The sequence below is a fragment of the Pelodiscus sinensis genome, chromosome 4 (assembly GCF_052426305.1).
Source record: "Pelodiscus sinensis isolate ZL-2025 chromosome 4, ASM5242630v1, whole genome shotgun sequence".
NCBI lineage: Eukaryota > Metazoa > Chordata > Testudines > Trionychidae > Pelodiscus > Pelodiscus sinensis.
In genome coordinates this window covers 55,985,323-56,007,967 of record NC_143055.1, presented here as the reverse complement: position 1 = coordinate 56,007,967, position 22,645 = coordinate 55,985,323, and the positions used below count along the sequence as shown (strand labels likewise).

The following is a 22,645-nucleotide window of genomic DNA, read 5'->3' as shown; positions in this document are numbered from 1 at the left end:
CTTTTAAGGTCTGACACTTTGCTTGCTCTTTTTACTTTTAGGGCTATGTCTATATTAGCCAGTTTTGCGCAAGAATATATGCAAATGAGGCATGAAATGAATATTGCTGTGCCTCATTTGCATGCTTAATGAGCCTCTAAGTATGCAAATGAAGTGTGGCGATATTCATTGCCTTGCCTCTTTTGCATATGTTCTTGCACAAGACTGGCCAGTCTATACGTAGCCTTAGTGAGTACACCCTGTATTATCCATTATGTATAGCACAGGGCATGCTTAACTAACTTCTTTTAACAACTCTAAACTTCACTGCTAGTTATCACTACACTCACCAGTAATCAATACCTTAACATACAGAAACACAAGTGAATCTTGAAGCAAGTTCATTATTAACATATTTTCACGGTCATATATTGCCATTTTATGTGCCATATGCTAGCAGTGTATTTGATTTTATTGTTGGTTTATATCTACTCTATTTCACTACTGTATTTTTCCTTTTTAAATGCACTAACCACTGCTAGGAAAAGTTTTCTTCTGGAATCAGACTTCCTGAGTCAGTTGGAGCCTAAGTGTCAAGTTGTTCTCCACTTGACCCATTCTGAACCCAGTACTTGTATTCAGGGTTCATCAGATTTGGGTTCCATTGCATGACTGTGTGGCATTTCTAGTACCCCCTTCACTTTAGTATCTGGGCTCCAGAGAGAGACTCAAAGTGATAGAGCTAATCAAGATGCGTGCCCCTAGCTTAAGTGTGGGAAAAGCAGGGTGATGCTAACGCTTACAAAACAATAGCAGCTGTGTGAGTTTCATAAGCTACTAAATCAAATCACAGAGCATATTTCTGATGAAATGCTCTGTGGGATGCACCTAAACATAAATTTTCATGCTATGGTCACCCAGTAAGTGTCTCTTACTTGTACAATTTTGAGAGATGGTTATTGGAATTTAAGCAAGTATGTTATGCAGAATGTCAGACAAGTGGTCATAAAGATACTTTCTGACCTTACAAACTATTTACTATAGCCATCTCAAGGCTGTGTTTCTGGGGGCTGTGCTTTAATTTGGGTTTCAGCTTGGGCACAAGAAACCTCTCACTTCTATACATACAAATCAGAAGTAACTTCATTTAAGTCAACAGAGTTACGCTAGTTTAAAAAAACCCAGGGTAAGTGATGTCAGAATCATGCCCCAATAGTCATTCATTAGCAACTTGATATCATATAAGTCTAAGGTTAAATATGGTGTAGTTCCTAGAAAACTTAATACTCTCTGACTACGTCTAGACTGGCATGATTTTCTGCAAATGCTTTTAACTGAAAAGTTTTCCGTTAAAAGCATTTGCGGAAAAGAGCGTCTAGATTGGCACGGATGCCTTTTTCAAAAGTACTTTTTGCGGAAAAGCGTCCGTGCCAATCTAGACGCACTTTTGCGCAAAAAAGCCCCGATCGCCATTTTCACAATTGGGGCTTTTTTGCGCAAAACAAATCTGAGCTGTCTACACTGGCCCTCTTGTGCAAAAGCTTTGCGCAAAAGGACTTTTGCCCAAATGGGAGCAGCATAGTATTTCCACAAGAAGCACAGATTTCAGACAGTAGGAAGTCAGTGTTCTTGCAGCTGCTTTTGCGGAAAAACTTGCCAGTCTAGATGCAGCCTCTTTGTTTATCCCAAATTATTAGTTTTAATTTTATTTTCAGAGTCTGGACTGACTATGAACAAGGTTTTGGGAATTTTGCTTCGGCAGATGGTGAATACTGGCTTGGAAATAAAAATCTTCACTATCTCACAAATCAAGGTAAGACTTGAACAGAAATATTTGTGTTCATTAGTGTCCTTTGCAATTCAGGCAGATTAGTTTATGCTTATTACTTTGCTCTTTCAGGACCAGGTTCTGATGCAGTTTGCACTAATGTAACTCCTGAGTCACACCCCTAGTCTGAATGGGATTGTTCAGAATTTACAACAGTGTAAATTACATCAGATTCTGGTTCTCCGTTCCTAATAAAGGATTCAAACTCTCATTGGATCAATGTGTCAATAGTGTGTAGATAGTCTCCACAGAAAATGCTTTGCAGTACATAAAGCCACCCTCCCCTAAACTCTCAAGTGATCCAGATCTTTCCTGAACTCAGCAGAACTGCATCGCTTTAACTGACTGTCATGAGCCTGTCAGTGAACTGCTTCAGTTCCATTTAATCAAGACTTGTAGTGGCCACATATGATATACAATCTGATTGACAGTGCGGGTCTGGGTGTTTTCTTGTTTCTCCTATCTCTGGGAATGGTAACCTGAATCTTCATATTTTGAATAATTATAGACTGTTAATCTCTTAAACTACATCTACACTGCAGAGTTATTTCAAGATACCAGAAGTATCCCGAAATAGCTATTCCGCATCTTTTGAGCACACCCGTTATTTCGAAATATAAGGGGCTCGCTATTACAACGTCCCTGCAAACCTCATTCCACAAGGAGTAAGGGACGTTTCAAAAGAGCAATTTTTTTCTAAATAAGTGCTGTGTAGACAGTGCACATTTTGAAACAAGCTATTTCGAAATTGACTCGAAATAAGCTACGCAATTTGCATAGCTCAAATTGTGTGGCTTATTTTAAGCTACGGGTGCAGTGTAGAAGCACCCTTTTTGTCAACATATATACTCTAAGGACTTATCTGTACTTAAAACACTGCACTGGTGCATCTGCACCATGATAGCACTTCGGTGAAGATGTAATCTACAATTACAAGGCTGGTTTTCCCATCAGCATAGGTAATCCACCTCTGTGGGAGGTGGTAGTTACAATGGGAATTAGATTGGTTTGACTGCGTCACTCAGAAGTGTGCATTTTTCATACCCCTGAGCAATATAGTTATACTGACCTAATTTCCTAGAGTAGACCGCGCCTAAATTATTGGTTGTTAGTTCTTATGCTTCTATTTAATCTACTCATTCCTCCTCCCAAAACATTAAAAAAGCAGACTTCCTGACTTCTTCTGCTGACTGTGCACATTGGCACCATTGCCTTCATTGCTCTACCAACCTTTGAACATACTCTGTTCTTAGATCAGAAATCTAGGTCAATGGGTTGATGGGTGTAAGTGCAAAAAAAAAAAAAAAAGAATTCTATGCATTCAGGGCCATATCTTCAGTTGGCTTCAATGTAACACCACTCCACTGAAGTAATTGGCATTCATACCATCTGAGAATTTGGCTCTGATTGTTTAATTTACTGATCTGCAGATGAGTCTAAGCTTCAAATTTTGTATTTGGATGCAAATACTCCCAAACTTTGAGGAAGGGCAAATCCAGGATTATAGAAGATACTCTTTCCCACTTTCATCAGCAACTCACAAATCTTACCAATGTAGGGGCTAACTGGTTTATAATGCAAAACTTGTACCAGGGTAACTCCATCAATTTCTGATACACATCAGCCTTGTATGTTTTGGGGAGGGAGAAATACTAGTAAAATTCATTTGAAATGTCTAAAGTTTACTCCAAGTATCGTGGATTGACATGCACTCACTTTTATAGACTTTCATGAGAAAATGTGACTTAACAGAGATGGTACATGATGGGGAACTTGTGGGTCATGTTCCTCTCCCCCATATTTGTTGCTTGGCTTGTCCTGAGTGTGCTTACATGGACTGACCATGTTCAGTAACACTGCTGATGCCTGGTTCTCTCACTCTGTCATACTCTACTCTCCCACTGCCAACAGGCATAGGTTGTCCCTAGGCCTTAGCAATTATCTACCAATTAGCTTTTTGGCCTATGTGTGTGCTTCTATAAACCTTTGTATTTTTGCATTTACATATTTAAAAAGTTATGAGATAAATTCCCAATCACAACAATTTCTGTAAGAAACTAAAATTGTTCTGGAACCATCTTCGGTAAATTATACTCCTAAATTGTTGTAAAACAAGAAATAGGAAAAAATGCTTAAGTGGTGCAGAAAAAAAGAAGATAAAGTGTGGAATATATTTCAAGAATACAAATTATATTCATGGTAGAAGAAACAAATACAGTTTTAATCTTTTTGTATGACACAGTGGCTTTATTCTGAGGAATGCTGAGAGCGGTTGATTTAATGTGAATAAACTTCTGTTGTTGTTTCTGTTAAGGTAACTATACCCTAAGAATTGATCTCTCTGATTTTGAAGGAGAACGGCGCTTTGCCCAATATAAAAGCTTCAGAGTTGCAGATGAAGAGGTAATATAACACTGAATATCTTCATTAATAAGTAAATTCTTTTTTTTTTAAATGAAAGCTTGGATTCTGTAGGCAATAAAAATATTTTAGCAGTCCATATAATTATATGTGGTTTTCTAATATATCTTAGTAGTCAATTTTCTTCCTCACCAACATCTTGGAATTTTTGATTATGTAAGAACACATTGGTTTAAGTTCATAAATTGGTTTCACATTTTCATATTAATAATGTGGGTTACAACATTTTTACTTAAAATGTTCAACATAAAATGAAGTTTTTATTAAGCAAAATTAGCTCCATTACAGGGGAGTTAACAAAAAGAATACCCTTTGTTAACAAAGACCTTGATTCATCATGTGAATCATCATGTGAATCATCTGTGACTAATTTTAAACGTGTGTATCTTGTTAAAGTCAATTCACTAGGACTGTACATGGTTAAATTTAGGCAATACATAAGCATCTTACTGAATCGGAGCCAAATGGCCCAATTGTGCCTAATGCTGAGTGCGTCTTGGTAGGTTCTGAGTACAGACAGTCCCTGGGTTACGTACAAGATAGGGACTATAGGTTTGTTCTTAAGTTGAATTTGTATGTAAGTCGGAACTGGCTCTAGATTCAGCCGCTGCTGAAACTGATCAGCAGCTGACTACAGGAAGCCTGAGGCAGAGTTGCTCTGCCCCCGGTTTCCTGGAATCAGCCGCTGATCAGTTTCAGCAGTGGCTGAATCTGGACTCCTGGGACAGAACAGCTGGGGCACTGCCGGGTAGGTCCCCGCAGGACCAACCCGGCAGCACCCCAGCTGCTCTACGCCAGGCGTCCCACAACAAAAGCCTGGTCTGCTGGGGGGGGTGCACTAGCTGCGCCCCCTCCCCCCCAGCAGACCAGGGAGACCGGAGCAAAGCCGCGGCGGCGCAGAGGTCCCGCCGCCTCTGCGGCTTTGCTCCTGTCTCCCTGCGGTGCTGGAGGGGCGTCCCCCCCAGCACAGCAGGGAGACCCGAGCAAAGCCACACAGGCGGCGTGGAGACAGGAGCAAAGCCGCAGAGGCGGGGGACCCTGCCGCCTGTGCAGCTTTGCTCGGGTCTCCCTGCAGTGCTGGGGAGTCCCCCCCCAGCACACCAGGGAGACCCGGAGCAGCTTTTCTCGCCCCGGAGGACGTGGTGGTGGGACCGCTGCGCTCTGGGTGGTTCCGCCGCCCGCGAGCTCCGGGGCAAGAAAAGCCCCGTTCGTAAGTGCGGATCCGACGTAAGTTGGATCCACCTAAGTCGGGGACTGCCTGTACTCTGAAGAACCACTCATATAAAATGCTATTGTTTCGAAGGCAGTGAGAGTTAAAAGTATTCAATGGCTTATAAAAGCCACTCAGCATCTATCAGAATTGAACCCTAAAAGCCTGCTTTATGGCCAGGTATTTAAAGTTCTTCAAAATTCTTTTGTTTTACTGAGCATCCTCCCAGTTGCCTTTTATACTGTGTTTAAATGGCAAGTACTAAAAGGCATGCCATTTTTAAAGTTATGCTAAATAATGGAAAGCTTATATTTCCTAGTTAATACCCTATCCTTGTTAATAACATCCATAGGTGAGTCTAATTTTTTCTCCCCGTTTTTCATTAGAGTTCATACCAGCTAAGCTGTGGTGAATACTCTGGCACTGCTGGTGACTCCCTTACTGGAGGTTTTCATCCTGAAGTGAAATGGTGGGCTGATCTCCGAGGAATGAAATTTAGTACACGAGACAGAGACAATGACAACTATGAAGGGAACTGTGCTGAGGAGGACACATCTGGTTGGTGGTTTAACAGGTAGGTATTTCATGAGAATACCAATACTAGTATTCTGATATCTCCTGAGTATCTAAATGAATCTGTTCTAGACAAATAATGTGGCTAGACAAATAATGCAATCTAGTCACCCATGGTGAGTAGATGGCAACCCGGAAGAGCCGGGTTCGGGCTATCTGCGCATGCACAAATGTCACATGCTATATGACAAGTTACTGCTAGTGTAGGGTAAAGATGTTAAGGACTAGTCAACTATCTTCGCATGTGCAGATAGCCCGAACCCGGCTCTTCCGGGTTGCAATCTACTCACCATGGGTGAATAGATTGCATTATTTGTCTAGCCCTGCTTATTGGATAGTCGAGTCAACTAGTCGATTCTCTTGCTGCCTCTATCAGATAAAGGCAGCAAATGGGGTCGGGAAGTGGGTACTTCAAAATGGCAGTGCTGCATGGAACCTGTACCCAGGCTCTGTGTGGTGCTGCCCCTTTGAAATGCCGCAGCGGCATTTCAAAGGGACAGCACCACACAGCCTGGGATCAGTTGTGTAGCGCTACCCCTTTGCAATGCCACCACAGCATTTCAAAGCGGCAGCGCCGTGTGGAACCTGAGGTTAGCTGGGGACTCGCTACCTGACCCTGGGCTCCCTGCAGCATTTCTGTGGAACCCGGAGTCATCTGGAGAGTCCCCAGCTGATCCTGGTCCCTGTACAGCACCACTGACTTGAAATGCCGAGCAAAGCCCAGGATCATCTGGAGACTCCCCAGCTGATCCCGGGTTCTGGGGAAATGCCACACAGAGCCTGGGGAGTCCCCATGCGCAGCTTGGAGTCCCCGGCTGACTCCAGGCTCCATGAGGGCACTTCTGCTTTAAAATGAACAAGAGTCCCCACTGCAGACTCTTGTACATTTCAAAGCTGTGGGGCTCTTGTGCATTTCAAAGAGTAAGCACTCTCCTGGACCCTGGAGTCAGAGGGACTTCCTGCTGGCCCTGAGCAGCACGCAGAGTTCTGCATTCCTCATTTGAAATGTACAAGAGCCCTAGCAGGGCCTCTTGTACATTTCAAAGGAGGAAAGCGGAAGTGTCTATCAACTAGTCCAGTAGTTAATTAAAATTCCATCAACTACTCAACTAGTAAATTACTTGTTAGTTAACATCCTTAGTGTAGGGATGTAAGCAACTAGTCAACAATCCGATAAGCAAATGCCAATCAGATAGCTGACTACTGACTTGACTAGTTGCTTCCCCACCCTTGCTCCCTCTAACAGAGAGAGGCAGCAAGGATGGGGAGCAGGATCCGGTGATGAGGGGAGCCAGTTTAAAAGCCAGTTCCCCCCAGCAACATCTCTGTGGGAAGAAGGGGAAGAGGCAAAGCAGGAAATTGGCAGCACTTCTGCCTTTGAAATGCAGCAAGGGCAGCCCTGCTCTTGCTACATTTCAAAAGCAAAGCGCCACAGGGAGCGCAGGGCCAGCAGGGAACTCAAACATTCCCCCACTAGCCCACACTCTGTGCTTTTGAAGAGCTCTGTGCCCTTTGAGTGCCCCACGGGCCCTGCGCTCCCAGCAGTGCTTCCACCTTTGAAATGTGCTACATTTCAAAGGTGGAGGAGCCCTTATAGACTAATCAAATAGTCGATGCAAATTACATTGACTATTCCATTAGTCGATTAATCTAAATTTAACATCCTTATGCTAGTGATTGAGTTAATAGATATCTATCTGTTGGGGGAACCATTTTTCCCCTCACTTCATAGGGTCATTATCTTCTCATCAAGAGGGGAATACATTCCTTTAACTAGGGTTCTTCTTAGAGTGATTATTCTGAGAAGGAAATTTCCTTAAATATGATGAAGGTTCAGAAAAGGACAACAAAAATGATTAGGGGGTTTGGAACAGCTGCCATATGAAGAGAGATTTAAAAAAACTGGGACTTTTCAGCTTAGAAAAAAGACTAAGGGGGGATATGATAGAGGTCTATAAAATCATGACTGGTGTAGAAAACGTCAATAAGGAAAAATTATTTACTTGTTCCCATAATAAAAGAACTGGGGGGGGGGGTCACTAAATGAAATTAATAGGTAGCAGGTTTAAAACAAACAAAAGGAAGTTTTTCTTCACACAGCTCAGTCAACTGTGGAACTCCTTGCTGGAGGATGTTGTAAAGACCAGCACTTTAACAGAGTTCAAAAAAGAACTAGATAAATTCATGGAGATTAGATCCATCAATGGCTGTTTGTCAGAGGCAGGAAAGGGATGACAGAAGAGGGATCATGTGGCGATTACCTGCTGTGTTCACTTCCTCCGGGGCATCTGGCATTGGCCACTGTCAGAAGATAGAATACTGGGTTAGAGGGATCTTTGGTCTGGTCTGACATCGTATGGCTATTCTTAAAGGCAACATTTTTAAAATGTAACATTTCTTATACTTCTATATGCAAGCTGACATAGAAGATTAAACATAAATGATAAATAACTTTAGCTTTGAATATATAGGAATCCATCCATACAAGTTATCTTGAATAATAAGATAAATATAGCTGCAATATATAATATATAGCTATAAAATATAGTTCAAAGAAGCCTATTATCACAATGAGATCTCAGTTCTCTTGGCAGGAATTGCCAGGCAGGATCAGCTACAGTCTCTCTCTCCCTCTCCCCTCCCATTTTAACCTCTCACTTCCCAGAATTCACTAGCACTTGCCTAACTTATCCCAATCCTTCTAAGGACAGTCACATAACATGTAGTCACCTAATAGTTTTGTTTCAAGATTAATTTTATCTTTTACTATATGCTAGGGAAGAATCAACATAACAGATTTTGCAAGAAATTGGGATATAATATTGTAGGTAAACCACAGGTTGTCTGCGTTTCTACTTAAAGCTACAATTACAGCTATACAAAAAAATTCATTATGATCCTGCTCCAATGAACCTCCAGCCCTTAAATTGCATAGGATTGTGAGAACATATCACTGCTTACATGGGTGATGAAGCACCAATAACTATTAGTCAATTGAGTCCATTTTTCTCATAAATAATCTCTAATAGGCTCAGGCAAAAAGCATTATATCTTTGTGGAAATAGCTGCATGACAGAATTTGACAGTTCTCTTTATCTATTGTACTGTTGTGATGTGTCATATATATGCCACGGACAGCTAGCTTACAATGCAGGTTTCTATTAGCTGTGGGTCTTTTTCTCTCAAAGTTATAATACTGTCTTGTATTGTAGCAACTCTGTTCAGGGTTAAAGAGGAAAGCTGCTAATGAAGTTACCCCACCGCCTAGCTTCTGCCATTTTGTTGAGTAAGCACTTACTACTGAAGTGCACACTGAATCACTCAGCAGAATGCTTGCAAAGTTTAGTATTCTGCCTGTACACAAGAACAAAGCAGGCAGGCACAATGCAATGAAAACATTCAGAACACTCATTTGTCACGAACACATTAGCAATCATGGGAAGAACCAGTGGCCTGGATTGGTTTATATAGGCTCTCCCATCTGGGTAGAAATTTGTTTTTCATTTTAAAATCTGTTGAAATGCAGTTTTTGTCTTAAAAGGATCAGGAAAGCAATAGGAATGGAAATAGGCTATTTCTGAAGTACATGAGCCTGCCAGGTTTGGCAGTGTAACTTTAAAAAAGCACACCTTTATGAATTTCTATTTTACATAAGCTGAAAAGCTAACATTGAATCAATCATATGCCAGTTGTGTTTCTTCTTCATGTCTAGCTATTCTTTGTCCAGACTGATACATGGTATTTGTCTATATTTGTAGTTGTGCTTTTTTGGCTCCCCAGCACCAATTTAAGAGCTGTTATCCTTGGCTCATGGTACTTGCAACAGAATCCACTTTTGGCTGTTTCCCACCAAAAGAAGGAAATGCAGTTAAAGGAGTCCATAAGGAAGTCCAGTAGCTAGTCACTCTGTTACCTGCTATGTCTTTGCTATGGAAGTCTGTGCTTGAGTGAGCAGTTCAAAATAAACCATTCTGAAAAACAAAGCCACTTTTTATATCTGCAGATTGTGAATTTTCAGCCTATAAATGGCATGATTCAATTAATAAAGTGTTTGAAATCAACAGCTAGCTACATAACAATTTTAATATTTGGCCTTTATTATTATTGCATCAATTTCAGACTTTTGTAACTGTTAAGTGTAAACATGTGCAAACATACCTAGAAAGACTAACATTTACCACTAATTATATCCTTAAGGCTTATCATTGATTTTCTTTTTTAATTCTTCCTAAATGCTGCTTTTATTCCATCCTAATGTGCGACAACTAGCTACCAATAACAAAGTACTAATCTGGAGCTACAAAAGTTACACAGATTTGCTACAATAACTTAGAGAATAAATTGTTTAATTGTCTATGTGTCCACAAGCATCAAGCCTCCTCCTCCTTCATGGAAACAAAATTAATGGTGGGAGAGGCTGCAGCATGGCAAAGTATTTCTCTGACCGTTACAAATTTAACTTGTACTGTGTTCAAGAGTCCGAGAAGGATGCCAATTAAAATGGCAACGCTGATGATCCAGCTAGTGGAGGATTGCCAGAATGTCTATATTTAACTTGAAAACAGATTTCATATTTTCCAACAAATATGAAATCAGCCATTTAACAACTGAACTGATGGTGATTATTCTTATTTTTGCACGACAACCCAAGTGTTGGCACTTAATACAGGATTTAGAGCAATTGCTCCAAAACAACAGAGGAACTATGCCACGTTCCTTTCACAAAGTTTTTATTGCCACGTATCCTGGTTGCTAGGTATGATCTTAACAAGTCTGCAAACATTCTTTAGTGAGGGAGATTAGCAGGCAAAATGTCAGGGAACTAATAGTGTTAACGGAATGGAATCAAGGAACAAAAGAATTTTTTGTTTTGAAGCCACTAAGAACCCTTGAAATTGTGCCCTAATTTAGCCTTTATTGTTTAGTGCCATTGAGCCCCATGAATGCAGATTCTTGCAGCTGTCAAACTAGACTGTCATCAACATTGTGATTTCTTTGGCTCATGCAATAACTACAAATCCCTGTAGCTTTTGGACAAATCAGATTTGTTAAATTAACATGAATGTCTTATTTTTGTTTTCCCTTTCTTTCCCACCAGGTGTCACTCTTCCAACCTGAATGGTGTGTACTACAAAGGACCTTATACAGCTAAGACAGACAATGGAATTGTTTGGTACACATGGCATGGGTGGTGGTATTCTCTGAAATCTGTTGTCATGAAGGTCAGACCGGCAGATTTTGAACCTAATGTTGTTTAAGTATCTAGTTAATATAATTCATCTAGTTAATCTTTTAGCAAATACATGCAAATTAAACCAGTGGGCAGGTTCTTTCCCTCCCATCCTCAGCCCCAGAAACCTGTATAAATCTGGAATAACTTCATTAAAATCATTGGTGTTTCATGGCTATACGTGAAAATAGAATCTGGCTTTGAATCGGGAGATACAAATAATGTGCATGGGATTGCAGACTGGACAAAATTCTCTCTGGGTTTATGGCAACTTCCATCTCTAAAATACTTAGCAGTAGGTTCCTAGAAGTATCAGGAACTTCCAGGTGCCAAAGTGGGTGGTATTGGTCAGGAAGGAGGAGTGCATTACTGTTGTAGCTTCTGATGGTGAGGCTCCTTTGGATTCCCTAGTGCCGTGGCCACCAACCAGTAGATCGCGATCTACCGGTAGATCTCGGAGGCTCTAAGAGTAGCTCTTGAGCCCTCTCTGAACTTCCTCATTTGAGGAGCAGCTACTCACCGAGCAACAGCACAGGTGAGTAGCTGCGAGAAATGGTGCGATTTTTTTTTTAAGTAGCAGTATAAGGATTGCGGATAGCAAGTGATGGAGAGGAGGAGACTAGAGAGGGTGGGGCTTCAAGGAAGGGGCAGGGCGGTAGCTCTTGGCTTGGTCTGTCATTTAAAAAGTGATCTTGGGTGTAAAAAGGTTGGAGACCACTGCCCTGGTGGAATTTAAAGCAGTTTAGAGGCAGAACCTCTGAAGGATAACAGTAGGAATATCACCTGCCCTCTCTTAGGACAAGAGATTAGGTTGCACAAAGGTGCAATTGGTACCTTCTGGGAACTAGGGGTACAGGAGCAGGTGCCAAATTGGTCCACACTGTTTTGGATTTTTTTTCATTTGAAAACCATTTCTATCTAAATATTTATCAAATATTTATAAAAATAAATTCATTATATTGTCTTAAAAAGCAATGCGACTATGTATTACACACAAAAATAACATTCCAAGAATGTTAGGGGTGATCAGTACACAAAATGGACCATGTCTGGGAATGAATCTTAGTTGTGAAGAGTGAATGTGGTGTTTGTAGGATACCTGTGTCATTTGTTGCAGAGATTGGAAGATGTGTAGTGAAGGAGGCAGAACTCTGGAAGAAGATTGTCTTGTGGCTAAGACACTTTGCTAGCCTAGAAAATTCTACCATAGAGTTCTTCTGTGATGTTGGCAAGCTTTTTAAACCAAATTTTTCACACATGGCCATTAATAAAGTATTCCTCATTTTCTGAGTGCCTGAGTAGAGCAATTGTAACCCATACATCTCTTAGGTGTAGTGTACTGTCCCATCTAATGGCACCGAGACTACTTACAGAAAGAGTAATGAATCTGCTCTACAGCCGAAGTTGTGAGCCAGCTGGCTTCTAGCTCATGTGGTAGAGGCATATGCACTAAGCTCCAGAAGTCTCAGGTTCAGTTCTGCCTCTGTGTTACACTCTTACAACTGCAATTGAAGCCAATGGCAATTGTGCTTTGAACATACAGAGTGTGATATAACTCCAAGTACTCTGAAAGATCACATCCTAGTTGTTTCAAACTGAGTAGCCAAAATTAGTGGACAAAGGGGAGCTGGAACCATTTGTGTAATGGGGGTGCTGAGAGCCAGTGAACCAAATTAAAAATCCTGAATCCATTTCAATTCAGAGGTTACTGCTATATCCCCCAGCACAGCTAGTTTCAGCACCTATGAGTGGGCATGCTGTGTACTGAATGGGGCAGAGGTTCAGTGGAAAAAAGTATGTATAATCCTGTAATTAAAGACTGTATTATAGTACATAGGCACAAGGGAGCCAAATTAAGGTTATTTGGGCAATTTTGGTTCTGGGAGTACCTAATTTTTGAGCGTTTGTTTCAGCAAACTTAACATTCTTTTAATGTCATTTTTGTGTGTGTAATTTTGAAAAAGCTGAACACCTGCTGCTCCCAGCATTTCCATCATGACACCCAGCAGGGTTGGAACCTTTAGATCCACTGCACAGACACCTGCCACTTGAACTCATGAAGTAATCGATAATAGTATCCATTTGCCTTCTGTCTGAACTAGTGACTAGTGGGGAGATGAAACACACCTTTTCCCAGAGGGTTTTGCAGATATGTGCAGACAGCAAAGGAATAATGGGACTTAGAAATCTTGACTTTCAGTCTAAGTTCTGAAGTATAGCATGTTTCACAGGTAACACAGACTCTTGTGAGCCTTTCAACAAGACTGGCCTCTTCTGTCACTGTTCTATTTAGCCTGTACCTTTTCCAGTCCTAGCTGTTCCCTTTCTTGCAGATCCTTTCCTAACTAGTCCCAGTCTAGATCTCCCCCGAGTCCTCACTCCACTTCCCACTGTCCTTGCCCAGTTAGATCCAGACTCCCCCTTCCAAGACCCAGTCTTCTCCTGTCTCAGACTTGCTATTCCAGTTTCCTTTCTCAATCCGTCCCATTGTTCACATACTCCTCTCCCACAGGCTTCTCATCCAATCTCAACATAGCACCCCTCTCCTTCCCCTGGATTCCAATTCTGCTAATCTCAGTCCCCCTCACCAGGGTCCTTGTTCCAATCTACTCTCTCATACGCTGACCCTCCCCCTCCCAAATCTGGCTCTTGACCCTTCTGCATTCAGGTGAGGAAGTTTCTTCCCCCAACTGTTTGGGGGCCTTAAGGGGAAAGCTCACAAGCCCAGTAGAGAAAGCTTTCCTGATAACAGCCAGCCACAGCAGCCAGAAGAAGCAAATTCAGGCAAAGTATTACTCTGCCCCCGTAGCTATGCAATGGAGTAGGAAAGCAGAGAGAGTGATTGGATAATTGAACTACAAAGCCTACTGGTCATGTGTAAACAGACTTTTCAAAAGCTTATCATTTGGCCAGATCTGGGTGGGTTTTTTTTTTCTTTAAGAAAAAGCAAAAGATACATCCCGGACTTATATTTTTCATGTTCCTGTTCCAAAGCATTGCAGTACTAGAGCTTTTCAACTGAACAGCTGTAAGAATTGTTTAATCTCATTGTAGGAAATGGCTAAACTGTTTTTGATTAAACTTGCCTCTCCTTTCTTTGTCTAAAAAAGAAAGAAGAAAGTTAGCCTCAGGCAGATATCCAGCATGGAAAAAAAATCAGCCCAAACAGTTCAAGTTTGGCAAAGCTATAACCATCAGACAACAAGATCTTACAATGGAAGTACAGGCAGTCCCCGAGTTACGCGGATCCGACTTATGTCGGATCCGCAGTTACGAACAGGGTTTGCTGCCTGTCTCCCTGGTCTGCTGGACACCAGCAGACCAGGGAGACGGGAAGCAAAGCCTCTGAGGATGCCAGCAGTGGGACAGCCGCGGCACGTCTGGGCTGTCCGCTGCCCGCGTGCTCCACGGCTTTGCTCCACGTCTCCCCAGACCAGGGAGACAGGGAGCAAAGCCAGGGAGCACGTGGGCAGCGGACAGCCCAGGCGCGCCGCGACTGTCCCGCTGCCGGCGTGTTCAGCAGCTTTGCTCCCCGTCTCTCTGGTCTGCTGGAGACCAACAGACCAGGGAGACGGGGAGCAAGGCAGAGCAAAGCCGCGGAGCACGTGGACAGCTCAGACGCGCCACGGCTGTCCCGCTGCCGGCGTGCTCCGTGGCTTTGCTCCGCATTGCTCCCCGTCTCCCTGGTCTGCTGGAAACCAGCAGACCAGGGAGACGGGGAGCAAAGCCACGGAGCATGCGGGCAGCAGGAGAGCCGCGGCGCATCTGGGTTGTCCCGCTGCCCCCGTGCTCCGCGGCTTTTCTCCAGATGCCTGTGGTACAGCAGCTGGGGCGCTGCCGGTTGGTCCCGTAGCGCCGCTCTGGGCACTACTGGACCAACCAGGCAGCATCTCAGCTGCTCTGCCCCAGGCATCCTGATTCAGCCACTGCTGAAACTGACCAGCGCTGACTACAGGAAGCCTGAGGCAGAGTTGCTCTGCCCCGGGGTTCCTGGAATCAGCCGCTGATCAGTTTCAGCAGCAGCTGACTTGGGGATGCCTGGGGTTCTTAAGTTGAATCTGTATGTAAGAACTGGCGTCCAGATTCATCCTGTTGAAACTGATCAGCGGCTGATTCCAGGAAGCCCAGGGCAGAGCAACTCTGCCTCGGGCTTCCTGTAGTCAGCCGCTGGTCAGTTTCAGCAGTGGTTGAATCTGGATGCCAGTTCCGACTTACATACAGATTCAACTTAAGGACTGTAGGTTTGTTCTTATCTTGTACGTAACCCGGGGACTGCCTGTATTAAGTAACCTTAACTAAAGGGTGTTGTTACCATCTCCTCCTATAACAGAGCTGATGCTGAAGTTCTTTTCGTACAGAATTCCTATTGCCTCAAAAGTGAGTTCCATGTGCCAAGTGGCTACAGAATGAAGCCATAGCATAGGTGTTACTATAGTCAGAAACTTTTTTTAAAAAGAAGCTTAATTAGCTCTTTTCTTTAGAATCAATATTATATCTAGGTCTCTATTCTGTTCTGGAACTCTGTTGTAGCCAGTGCTGTTGAGATCCTTATATCATGCTCCTCATCTGAACACTTTTCTGTCATCATCACATGTAACATAGCTCAGACTTTGTATGAGTGAGCTATATATTTCAACTACATCATGTACAATAAACACATTCTGTAATATCACATCTAGTTTGTCATATTTTATTCACTGGGAAAAAAGGAATAAGAGGTAGAATTCCTACGGGATTTAGAACAAGCCAAAATGAGTGAATGTGGCCAACATGATGATTTTCCCCATATTGTCCTCCAAAATAAGTGAAAGTTGACTCTAGTTTATTCTCATTTCATACCCTATGATGGCAGAGAGATTCTATCTTATTTTACAGTCAGTATGTCTAGCCTTGAAATACTAAACCTGACTTGCTTTTGCCAGCAGACTTCCCATTGCCGGTTCAGTAGCAGAAAAGCTATTTGACAGAGACCTGGACTTGGCAAGTGCAGTTCAGAAAGCAGTGAGTGTGTCATCCAAGAAGGTGGCAGAACTTAGACACTGGAAGATGCAATGATTTAGCAGAAGCAGCTTCTACTATCAGGATGATGGCATGGATGACTGGGTGAGAGATGAGGACCAGAGTGTTTATTTGGGAGATATAGCCAGTCCCCAACTTAGGACCACCTCAACTTAACAACCATCCGCACTTAACGACCAAAGCGGTCGTAAATGCGGGTTCCGAGTTACGAATGCGACTCGCGCTTATGAACAGCATGGTTTCAATGTAACTCAATGGGTTCCGAGTTACGACTATTCCGAGTTACGGCCAAATGTTTGGTCTGTAACACGTTCATAACTCGGGGACTGGCTGTATTTGATTCATATGGCATTAAGATAAAAATAAAAACAAAAAAATCCATAATTTAAGGAAAGTAATAGCAAACCTCGTATCTCCTTATGCAAATATGAATAAATTCACAACACATGTGAACAAACTGCTGTACACATTTCCCTCAGTTCCAAACAAGAAAAAGACCAGGAGGTGTATTTATGTATCTCTCCATGGTTTTACCTGGCTTCTCGTGTCCTGCCCAATTCAGTGCTACTTGCTATTTAGTGATAGAAATGTAGCCAGTTAGTCTGGTGTAGCTGGAATAAAAAACAGGACTATGTAGCACTTTAAAGACTAACAAGATGGTTTATTAGGTGATGAGCTTTCATGGGCCAGACCCACTTCCTCAGATCAAATAGTGGAAGAAAATTGTCACAACCATATATACCAAAGGATAATTTTTTTTAAAAAAGAACACATATGAAAAGGACAAATCAAATTTCAGAACAGAACGGGGATGGGCGGGGGAGGTAAATGTCTGTGAGCTAATGATATTAAAGGTGATAATTGGGGAAGCTATCTTCATAGAATCATAGAATAATAGGACTGGAAGGGACCTCAAGAGGTCATCGAGTCCAGCCCCCCGCCCTCAAGGCAGGACCACGCTCCGTCTACACCATCCCTGACAGATGTCTATCTAACCTGTTCTTAAATATCTCCAGAGAGGGAGATTCCACCACCTCCCTTGGCAATTTATTCCAATATTTGACCACCCTGACAGATAGGAATAACTTCATAATGGGTAAGATAATATCTTTGTTTAAACCTAAGTGTAAAGTGTTGAATTTAAGCATGAATGACAGTTCAGAGGATTCTCTTTCAAATGTGGTGTGAAAAGGTCTTTGAAGCAGGATGCAGGTAATCAAGTCATTGAGACAATGTTCTTTCTGGTTGAAATGGCAAGAAACGTTTTAATTTTTTTGTGATCCTGTCTAATATCTGTTTTGTGAGCATTGACCCTTTGTTGAAGTGTCTGAGACATCTGTCCAATGTACATAGCAGACGGACACTTTCGGCACATGATAGCATAAATTATATTTCTGGATGCACAGGAATATGTGTTCTTGATCTTATAACTCACTTGGTTAGGTCCAATAATGGTATCAGCAGAGTGAATATGTAGACAAAGCTGGCAACGGGGTTTGTTAGATTCCTTCTAATGTCACACACTGTACATTGGAAAATACAGAAGAAAAGTCTAGTAGTTAAGGCAGCAGACTAGAGATAGAGATGGAGATTCTGCTCTGAGTGCTCTCATGGATTTACACTGTGATACTGAATCCCTCTGCAAAATAGGTGTGACATTTACTTTCACTTCACAGGGTCTGCTAAGCGTTAGATACACAAATGTGTGGCATTCAGACACTAGAATGGGGAGTGAGATGTGGCTCAAATACTCCTCTATGCTGCAGTATAAACTTTAGTTTAAATTCAATACTGTATTTTAAACTTACACTTTTTGTAGCAATACAAATATTTTAAAAGATCGAGTCAAAGGACTGGATGCATTTGTGCCATTCGAGTGCAGAATAGTTCAGTCACATAGAAAATTCACAGAAGGCTGGAAGATACAATACCTGTACAATATGATGTAGTCAATATCAAAAGAGAACCTCCAGATGGTATTTCTAACCAATTTACTTGTTAAATTCAAAGTTACCGTCCATCTCCCTTCTGCACGACCTATAAATCTAAATCATTAGAGTGAAGATGAAAGCTTGTTTTTCCAATGCAAACAAAAAGGCAGGTTTCTAGAGATGTTACGCATGCATTCTTTCCTGGGGGAATTCTCAAATTTCTTCCAGAAGCCTGAAATGAGTAGGGTTCATTCTCTGCCAAGCCATGAATGGGTATTACAGATAACTAAAATTGCCCTTATTTTGGAGAGAAAAAAGGAAGGAAGATTACTTAATGCATTCAGAGAAGCCCTACTAAGGCTGATCAAATTGCACTTAATGTAAATATAAGACACAGAAGGTTTAAATAGTAAATTCTCCAGTAGGAAAAAAATAGATTGCTCTCAAACTTACCAGTCTAAGAAAAATATTAAACTGTTTGTTGAGCTTGCTATAGGATAAATTCAGTCTTTTAAATTATGAGACAGCTAACAATACTTGTCAGTTGAGGAAGGACATGTTCCTAACATTTGACTACAAAAGTGACAGAAAAAACGAGTTCCCTTCCCTTTTTGGAAATCTCATGAGAAAAGGTACTGTAGACAGATGTACAACGTGATTACACAAAGCATATGTCTTTCCATGTTTTTTCCCATATAGCTTATTTGGATTGTAAACTTGTGATGGCAAAGACCTTCTCCACCTAGTTGCTTGAATAGCACCTGATATATTGGTGGAATTATGAAAATAAAATAAGTCAACCTACCCCCATGTTTTTCTTTGTATAATTCCTTTGAATTCCATTAAAATTTAGGAGTAAAGTGTTTTTAATTAACTCAGATGTAATCCTATGATTCTTATCAAATAAGCAACACCTTTATTTTCAAATAACAGCTTCAGTTGGATTTTTTTTTAAAAGGACAATTTGGAAGTGATATCATAAACTGTTAAGTGTTCATTGCTGTGCCTGGCATTGCCTGTTGGTATTAATTTGTTTCCTCTACAGGTCTGAACATGTCCTGGAGCATAGTCCAGTCAGTATTCATTCAAGAGTGCAGAATAAAGATCAGTTTATTTGTTCAATCATTAGATAGGAACCATAACAAAGGGCAGGTTTGTTTCACTTGATACAAATTACACAACCCAATAAAAAACAATCAAAGAAATAATAAGGATAATGCTGTGTCATTCATCATTGAACACAGAACACTATCCTAGCTACCAGCAATAATGCAAGTGGAGAAAAAGCCCGTATTTAAGCATCCTTTGTGAAAAATGTCTCAATGTCTCAGTAATTTTGATAGGTTTCCTTTCTCTTCAGATTTTTAAACTTTTTGGAGATTAAAAAGCATGGACATCACAAATCAGCAGGAGTTAAATGGAGTGAGATTGCCGTGTGTGCGTGCGTGCGCGCGCACCCATTAGAACTCTGCCTTCTAACCTCTCCCTACAATCAGAAACCTAACACAGCACCATATTTGTTTATTTTCTCAGGGAGGGAGGAAGGAGAAAGGGAGATATTCTGTCAGAATTTGGCCTATAGTTTTCCTGACTTTTCTCTGAAGCTCTACTGGTCTAGAATTACTTCTGCTGTCTACCTCTTACACACTGCTACCCCATTACTATGCTGTGTATTCCTTTCAGAGGGTCAGTCTCAGGCAAGTTCTCAGCCAAGTTGCTGGCAAAGTAAATGTAACCATTTGGTATGGAGTAAATTGCTGGCTTGTAAAGTCTCTGGTAACTCCAAAAGATTGGAAAGTCTTTAGTCCATTAGTGGAAATGCCAATCCCAGGTTTGCCTCTAGCCATGGATCCCAGCCCACCAGCTGGTCAGAAAGAGGGCTTCTGCCACGTGCTCTCTCCTTTTATTGGAACTGGGCAGCTCCTGTCACTGACGCAGGGTTTCTACTTCCATGTTGGTCACCGAGAAGCATGCCCAGACCTCCCTCAGTCAAGGTCCTTTGTGTCTTTAATTAGTCACCTCCTGGCTACACATGTTTAGCCTTGCTGTTTCCTTCACTCCAAGCACACTCCACTCACACACACCCTCCCATCAGAGGGTGGCATGCAGCCCAGAGCCAATTACAAGCAAAGTGGCTGATAGTTACAAAGATCACAAAACTGCAAGACACAACAAGCCCTTTTAAGAGCCCCTGTTAAGGGTAAACACTGGAAGGGGTTTTGAGTGATTCACAAAGGGGTGTAACTCAGCAAGAAAGCTGAGCAGCCAAAGAATCTAACAGCTAAGTGAAGGCATACACACTCAGACAGATGGGGAATGCTCATAGGAGGTGAGTGCCATCCTGTTACACCCATATTCTGGCTAAAATGTCCACAAGAAGGCCCATTAGGTAGTACAAACACCTTCTGCTATTGTGCAAGCTGAGTGTCCTGATGATCCATCAACATAGAATCATAGAATACTAGGACTGGAAGGGACCTCGAGAGGTCATGGAGTCCAGTCCCCTGCCCTCATGACAGGACCAAATACTGTCTAGACCATCCCTGATAGACATTTATCTAACCTACTCTTAAATATCTTCAGAGATGGAGATTCCACAACCTCCCTGGGCAATTTATTCCAGTGTTTGACTACCCTGACAGTTAGGAACTTTTTCCTAATGTCCAACCTAAACCTCCCTTGCTTCAGTTTAAGCCCATTGCTTCTTGTTCTATCCTCACAGGCCAAGATGAACAAGTTTTCTCCCACCTCCTTATGACACCCTTTTAGATACCTGAAAACTGCTATCATGTCCCCACTCAATCTTCTCTTTTCTAAACTAAACAAACCCAATTCTTTCAGCCTTCCTTGATAGGTCATGTTCTCTAGACCTTTAATCATTCTCGTTGCTCTTCTCTGGACCCTCTCCAATTTCTCCACATATTTCTTGAAATGCAGTGCCCAAAACTAGACACAATACTCCAGCTGAGGCCTAACTAGTGCACAGAGGAGCAGAAGAATGACTTTTCATGTCTTGCTCACAACAGACCTGTTAATGCTTCCGGAATCATGTTTGCTTTTTTTGCAAGAGCATCACACTGCTGACTCATATTCAACTTGTGGTCCACTATAACCCCGAAATCCCTTTATGCCGTACTCCTTTCTAGATAGTTGCTTCCCATTCTGTATGTGTGAAACTGATTGTTCCTTCCTAAGTGGAGCACTTTGCATTTGTCTTTATTAAACTTCATCCTGTATACCTCAGACCATTTCTCCAATTTGTCCAGATCATTTTGAATTATGACCCTATCCTCTAGATTAGTCGCAACCCCTCCCAGCTTGGTATCATCTGCAAACTTAATAAGCGTACTTTCTATGCCAATATCTAAATCGTTGATGAAGATATTGAACAGAGCCGGTCCCAAAACAGACCCCTGCGGAATCCCACTTGTTATACCTTTCCAGCAGGATTGTGAACCATTAATAACTACTCTCTGGGTACGGTTATCCAGCCAGTTATGCACCCACTTTATAATAGCCCCATCTAAGTTGTATTTGCCTAGTTTATTGATAAGAATATCATGCGAGACCGTATCAAATGCCATACTAAAGTCTAGGTATACCACATCTACTGCTTCTCCCGTATCCACAAGACTCGTTATCCTATCAAAGAAAGCTATCAGATTGATTTGTAAAGAATAAATCATGTCAGACCAATGCTGGCTGTTCCCTATCACCTTGCCACCTTCCAAGTGTTTACAGATGATTTCCTTAATTACTTGCTCCATTATCTTCCCTGGCACAGAAGTTAAACTGACTGGTCAGTAGTTTCCTGGGTTGTTCTTATTTCCTGTTTTATAGATGGACAGTATATTTGCCCTTTTCCAGTCTTCTGGAATCTCTCCTGTCTTGCATGTTTTTCTGAAGATGATAGCTAATGGCTCAGATACCTCCTCTATCAGCTCCTTGAGTATTCTAGGATGCATTTCATCAGGCCTTGGTGACTTGCTGGCATCCAACTTTTCTAGGTGATTTTTAACTTGTTCTTTTTTCATTTTATCTTCTAAACCTATCCCCTTTCCACTAGCATTCACTATGTTAGGCATTCCTTCAGACTTCTCGGTGAAGACCGAAACAAAAGTCATTAAGCATCTCTGCCATTTCCAAGTTTCCTGTTACTGTTTCTCCCTCTTCCCTGACCAGTGGTCCTACCCTGTCCTTGGTCTTCTTCTTGCTTCTAATGTATTTAGGCCTTTTCTAATGCACTGGATAGATTGGATGTAAACTACCTGGTGGATGTTACCCATGGGAAAAAAAACACATTTGAAATACTGGTACATGGTCAAATTCATAACTTTGGATACAAAAATATGCATACAAATAGGATAATCATAATGAGCAAGTCATAACTTTATATGACACCTTATATGAGAAATCTTTTACCAGATTTGTTGCACTGATTAATAATGGGAATA

At 41.7% G+C, this 22,645-nt stretch overlaps 1 protein-coding gene across 2 annotated transcripts in view; it reads left to right on the top strand.

Annotated features, from left to right (window-relative positions):
- The window catches only part of FGL1 (fibrinogen like 1), a 34,474-nt gene extending 18,561 nt beyond the window's left edge, over window positions 1-15,913 (top strand). For both annotated transcript variants that reach the window (XM_014576244.4, XM_006128438.5), the window contains exons 5-8: window positions 1,695-1,792; window positions 4,122-4,210; window positions 5,825-6,012; window positions 11,110-15,913. In XM_014576244.4, coding sequence (XP_014431730.3) covers window positions 1,695-1,792; window positions 4,122-4,210; window positions 5,825-6,012; window positions 11,110-11,269 — 535 coding nt within the window. In that variant the 3' untranslated portion in view covers window positions 11,270-15,913. The remainder of the gene's footprint in view (window positions 1-1,694; window positions 1,793-4,121; window positions 4,211-5,824; window positions 6,013-11,109) is intronic.
- Window positions 15,914-22,645: the final 6,732 nt, after the last annotated feature.